The 6,000-nt window shown below is 43.8% G+C and overlaps 1 protein-coding gene across 1 annotated transcript in view; it reads left to right on the plus strand.

The window, feature by feature from the left end:
• The window catches only part of RNASEH2B (ribonuclease H2 subunit B), a 61,669-nt gene extending 60,122 nt beyond the window's left edge, over positions 1-1,547 (plus strand). The window contains exon 11 of the mRNA XM_039839401.1: positions 948-1,547. Coding sequence (XP_039695335.1) covers positions 948-980 — 33 coding nt within the window. The 3' untranslated portion in view covers positions 981-1,547. The remainder of the gene's footprint in view (positions 1-947) is intronic.
• Positions 1,548-6,000: the final 4,453 nt, after the last annotated feature.

A 6,000-nucleotide genomic window follows, 5' to 3' on the forward strand; every position in this document is an offset into this window, starting at 1 on the left:
ATTTGAAAGGCAGCATCTTCACGAAAGTCACGTACAGTTGACTTTCTCTATTCTTAGAGTTGATTGCGCTTGACTAGTGCCTTGGATCACACGTTTTCTCCCAAAAGCCCTTTCTCCGGGACTAACCCAAAATTTGGAGGTCTCTGGAGTTAATCGTATCAGGCCTCTTCATGGAAGGTGGCAAGTACAAGGCAGAGCCCGGCGGGGGAGGGGAGGCTATGGAAACAGCTGAGCCCACAGGTGGACAGTCCTGGGGAGATGGATAGTCAAGGAAGGTCTTACCAGTCACATTTTATACACATTATGGCATAGAAATCTGATTTCCATCAACTTTTCTGGTAACTTGTATCTCCAGAATAAATTATGTTGGACTTTGTACTCAGTAAGAAACCGGCTTATAGTAATTGCACTTGTTCAGTTGCATTCTTCAGATGGGTATTAGGGACTACTACTTCCACCAACAAGTCTATTTATCTACTTTTTCGTATATTGGATCTATGTAAGGCTTCCTCCTTTTTAAAAAAAGGATCCACCTTAAAAAATAAGAAGAAAACAAAAGGAAGAGAGAAAAATGGTTTAAGAATTATTCATGTTAGAACTTTGTTTTTGCGTGTTTCTTGTATTTTCATTTTTTTCTAAAATGATGGTGTCAATTCCATAAGTTTGGGCAAATCTTAACATTATTTTGTATTTCACTCCCTTTGAACGCTGGAAAGAAAATATGCTTCTGTCCCACCTCGCCTCCAGCAGCCCTAGCATGAGATCGCCAAGGTTGGCTGTGACCGGAAACCCGTTACTTCACCTGAGGTCTCTCAGAAGCAAAAGTGCGCAGCTGCTGATTCTCACTAAACGTTGCTTTTCTGTTCTAGAAGGTGCAGATGGTGCTTGGGATTTCAGGTGATTCCTCTTCCTCACCAGGATGCAACACGTTTTCCTTTTCTCTCTAGGTGGCAGCACAAAGACAGAAACGGAACAAGTGACAGCAGGTCCACGCAAGGCTTGGCCACTTCTCGTCTTACTTAAGATTCTGCCAAAGAGCTACGGATTTTTCTTTTGCCCTTTCTAGAAAATCACCAGATGCCAAAAGATGTGTGCTAAAGAACTAACCATGAATGCTGTATTTCTTGGATCAGTTCCACTAGTGTGGTGGGCAGCAGCATACTACCCCCCCTACCCCAAGGCGATTCCCTCAGGAAACTTGAAAGCACCCCAAGATGTTAACCAGCCCACAGTCTGAGGGGATCAGGCTACATCACCCCTCTGTCCCAGGCCCATCCCTGGAAAGGTGTGGATTTTTACAGTCAAGTGCTTCAGATTTCAAAACGTTGGCAAGAGAAGGCTCGTTGTGAAATTTGGGCCGTTTCTTCAGCCTCACCATGGTGGCCTGTTCTGCTTCCCTGGGTTTAGACGAGCATGTTTTAGGTATGTGGTGACCACAGATGTATGGTGATCGTAAGTACTCGATGAACACTAAAGTACACTAAAGCTTTGATGAACCAGTTTTCTACCCTTCTAATTTATAACAGGACCTGAACATGTGCATTTTATGATCTGCTTCATTTTTAAAAGATTTGTCCAGTATGTATATTATTATGCATTTTTAGAGTGAGGGCATAAGATATGGGAGAAAGTTGGAAGTAGATGCCAAAAAGTAATTTAATGGGGAATTCTGATACATGAATTCATGAATATGTTTTAGGGGGTAGCGGGGGGTTTTGTGCACACATGTGAAGGGGTTTGAGCTGGCTTGTCCACTTGACTTATTAGAACAATAGGGTGGAAGCCACTCAGGAGATCTTCCTGCGTTCATACCGGATCCCAAACGCCTTCTTCAGGAAATAATTGGTTTCTGATTCTTTAGCGTCATCAAGTAAGTAGAACCTGGTTCTGGAGAGTAATCTGTAATTCTTTTACACACCATTCACACATAGATATTTTTGTTAATCTGAAGGGACTTTTAACATTCCCATGCTCCTCTAGTTGACAGATGAATTCTCCTCTCTAAAAACCTAACTCTAGGAAGTCAGTTGTGGATTTCGGGATGTATTACAGGCTTTCCAGAGAGCACTCCACAGAAATTACCTGTTTGAAATCACAGCCATTTGGATAAGAATCAAGAGCCTGACACATAGTTCAACATACACTTAAAATTTGGATTTTTCTGTCTTCTTGCACAATTCCAAATACCGTCTTTGCAGTTCAGTGTTTATTTTGGTCTAAAGGAACTGCCAGCACTGGTTTTCCTGCAGTCTGTTGTGTGTCCTTGAGCAAAGTGGTTAGCCTCTCAGGACCACGTCTCAGGGCAGGAGAGCTGGCTAGTGTGATAGCTGGCCCTTATCTCTCCTTCCTCCAGAAAGATTTACCTCTAGGAAATCCCTTTGTGGACCCCATGCTCCCACATGTATAAGGTTCCCTCAATTTAAGAAAGGCTTGTTGGGATGGTTCTACATCTTCTACAGACGCCACTTATCAACTATATCCTTGGCCCCTTCAGCTCCTCCCTCTCTTTTCTCCCTCTCCTTCACTCTCTCCTCTCCTCTCCTCCCTCTCCTCCTCTCCTCCTTTCTCTCTCTCCTCTCCTCTCCCTCCCACCTCTCATACCTCCCATCTCATTCCTCTCATCTCCTTACATTACAATTGTTCCATGGTAAACACATGTTACTATTAAAACAAAACCAATAACCATGTAAATACTCAGTTATAACTATACCATTAGTTCCTTAAATTTTTTTCTCTCAAGATTTATTTTTTATTACATTTTATATCTCATTAAATTTCTTGGAGGATCTGTTTTACTGTTCTGTGCTTATTATTCAAGTAGATGCAAATACTGTAACTAATCAAGTAACTTCTATCCTCGAACCTTTAAAGGTTTCTGATCCCTACTATTGATTCCTCAACTTTCTTTACCCAGTTAGAAATGTGTTTTGCTTTACATTGGGTGTGTTTGACATGAATATGGATGGTGACATTAGTTTTGCTTTCAAGATTTACTTAGAGATCATGGCAAATACTCTGGGGTATTTTACCACCAGAACTGAGAGGTACTGTTCTGTCCATAAAACAGGTAAGATGAAAAAATATGACTAAAGGAACAGAGCAGGAAATGTTTCAAATCTGTTGATATACAGCCTTTGCTGGTTTTTTTTCTAGCAGATGGTAACCAAGTTTTCCAACTTAACAGTAGTAACTGAATCCCCCCGCCCCATACACACATCCAACTCCTCATAAAACCTTTGGGTGGTTTCTGCTGCTCTTAGGATGAAGCCCCTAACAGCCCTCCCATCATGACCTCAAGGCTTCGCGTGCCATACGCAGCTCCAAGTCTCCCATCTGTTACCCTCGCCCCACCTTTTCGGGCCCTCAGTGGCTCCCTGCTCACTCCAGCTGACTGCGTGGCTTTCAGGTGTGCTGTCTGTCTCCTCGCCCTTCCTCAAGCCCCGCCTTGATTCCCTCCACCCTGCTCCTCCTCAGCTCTGATCTTCCCTAGTTTCCCATCCAGAAGCCTAGGAAGCCTCCCCTGACCTTTGTGTCCAGAGCACATCTTACTGTGGGAGCTCTCACGGCACCCTGTGCCTCTCCTTCCTGGAGCTATCACAGAGACATGTTTATGTTCGTAGGTATAATGAATAGACAGCTGTTTCTCTCCCCAGTTACACAGAGCTTCAAGAAGGCAGAGACCACTTCAGCTTACCATTTGTGCAGAAGAGTTAGCATAGCAGGGCTGAGACTGCCGTCCCTGCCTACTTGCAAGGTTGGCCTTTGGTTGCTGTTTGGGAACTTGGCTGGTAAACAGCTGCTTACACTGATATGGTCAGAGTGGCCCACTGTGTCTAAACTGTTTTTACAAATAATGTGGTTTATGCTGAACACCTTTCCTTCTGGGGTCTGGAAATTTGGAACGTACTAGGCAGAGGGTCCCTATGAGACCAGCCCCAATAAAAACCCTGGCCTGGCCAGAGTCTCTAATGGGCTTCCTGGGCAGAAGCAATTCGTGCGTGTTGCTGTGTTTTTGCTGCTGGAGTGCACTCTGTGTGACCCCTCGTGGGAGGGGAAGAGCATAAGGAAGCCTGCACAAGATTTCTCCAGACTCCACCGGGGTCTTTCTTTTTCCCTTATGATTCGGCTATGGATCCTTACTACACTGACGTAGTAAATCTTAGCTGCAAATACAACTATATGCCAACTTCTGTGATCTCCTTATAGCAAATATTCAAACACGGGAGTGAGCTTGGGGACCCTCAAGGCACCGTTGTATCCCCAGAACCATGCACACTATTTGACATTTAACAAGTGGTTTATTACCAATTTTTTGAAATGAAAATGAAAATTACCTCAGAGGGTTAGAGCTAAATCTATCCTGTGGTAATTCTCAACAGAACTCTACTAGTGGTTACCAGAGGTTAGGGGGTGGGGGGGAGGGGAGAATTAGACAGGATAAAAGGGTCAAATATGTGGTGACAGAAAGAAATCTAACTATGGGAGGTGGATACAGTGTAAATATGTATGTGCCTTACTATTAAAGTGTACAGCTGAAACTTACTGGATTTCGTAACCGATGTCACTATAAAAAAATAAATAAGTAAATTTAAAAATAAATAAATTTTTAAAAAGAACTCTAAGAAATAATTTATCGACTATATCCTAATGACACAAATAATGTACATACTTCTGAAACAGGCAGAATGAAAAATGATTCAAGAAATTTAGTAGGTAGGTAGGTCAAAGCTCATCAGAATTTTTTTCTCACAAAGATTAATTTTCCGTTTCTGAAGTGGGGGAGGGGCGGGGCATGCTGGGCCAGGAACTTCACTCTGCCCCACAGGCAGTTTCCCTGACTTTCCTTCCCACCATGCGGTTCCAGTGTTAGCTGATTCCATCATGCAGCGTGATACTCAGTACCGGGAGCAGTGAGTGCTTCTCAACTTGAGCTACACATTGGGAATCTTCTGGAAGCTTTTTAAAAAAATACTGATATCAGAGCCTCAGCCCTCGAGATTCTGATATAATTGGTTTGGGCCCAGGGATTTCAATGTGCAGCCCCTGCTGACACCCCCACCCCAAGTCCCGTCCTCCTTCACCTTCCAATCACGACCTTTGACAATCATATTTCACAAGGTCCAGGCTTCTGCTCAAGGCCAATTTATTCTTATTTTCAAAAGACTTCTTTATATTTTTGTTTTCTGGTTCCCGGGCTCACAGCTAATAGGCAGACACACTAAAAGGAGGAAATAACACCTTTTATCTCAACGGCTCAAGAAGAAGGAAGCACCTAGGACAAGCAGGTGGAAGAACTCAAAACCATAAAAATCAGGGCCATTTCAGAGCAGGTCACTCCTTAGAACAGCCCTGTAGTGCAGAACAAAGTCATTGGTGAGAATGTTGTTTGTAACGATGACCAGCAGTCTTCACCACCACTTGACACCCTTCCCTGCCGCCCTCCCTACCATGTGCACCTCACTTTATATGTGAGATGAAGTTCACCAGTTTTATTTTGAATATTTGGTAAGAGCTCATTATCAGTGATGAGGATGCATATGTTAGTTACTGTCTTGGGGAAACTCTTCCCCTCTAGTAAATGTAAACCCAACCACTTGCCACCTATTAACTCTTCTCCAGGGAAGAAAAGAGTCTGAGATGTACCAGCTGATAATTGGCAGAGCTGTGGTCTATCTTTCCCTCGTAGCACCCGGCATGGCTCTTCTGGGAATCCAGGGACAGTGGGTAATAAGTTGGGTGAGGTAAGGTTATCCAGGTCTTGAAAGCCGGGCCAAGGGACTTTGGCTTTGAAGTGGATGGAAATGTTTGGTTCTCAAATGGAATAGAAGAGCCATAAAAAAGACCAAATCAGGATTGCCAGATAGAAGACGGGTGGGCTCCAAGGAGCAGATGGATCTGAGTTGGAATGATTGGGATTTAGGCAGGTGTGGGCCTGAGGCAAGGCCCAAGGGGGTGAAGGGAATGAATGGCTCATGCACCTACTCTGTGCCCCACCTGCCC

This window comes from Pteropus medius, unplaced genomic scaffold (assembly GCF_902729225.1).
Source record: "Pteropus medius unplaced genomic scaffold, Ma_sr-lr_union100, whole genome shotgun sequence".
Lineage (NCBI taxonomy): Eukaryota > Metazoa > Chordata > Mammalia > Chiroptera > Pteropodidae > Pteropus > Pteropus medius.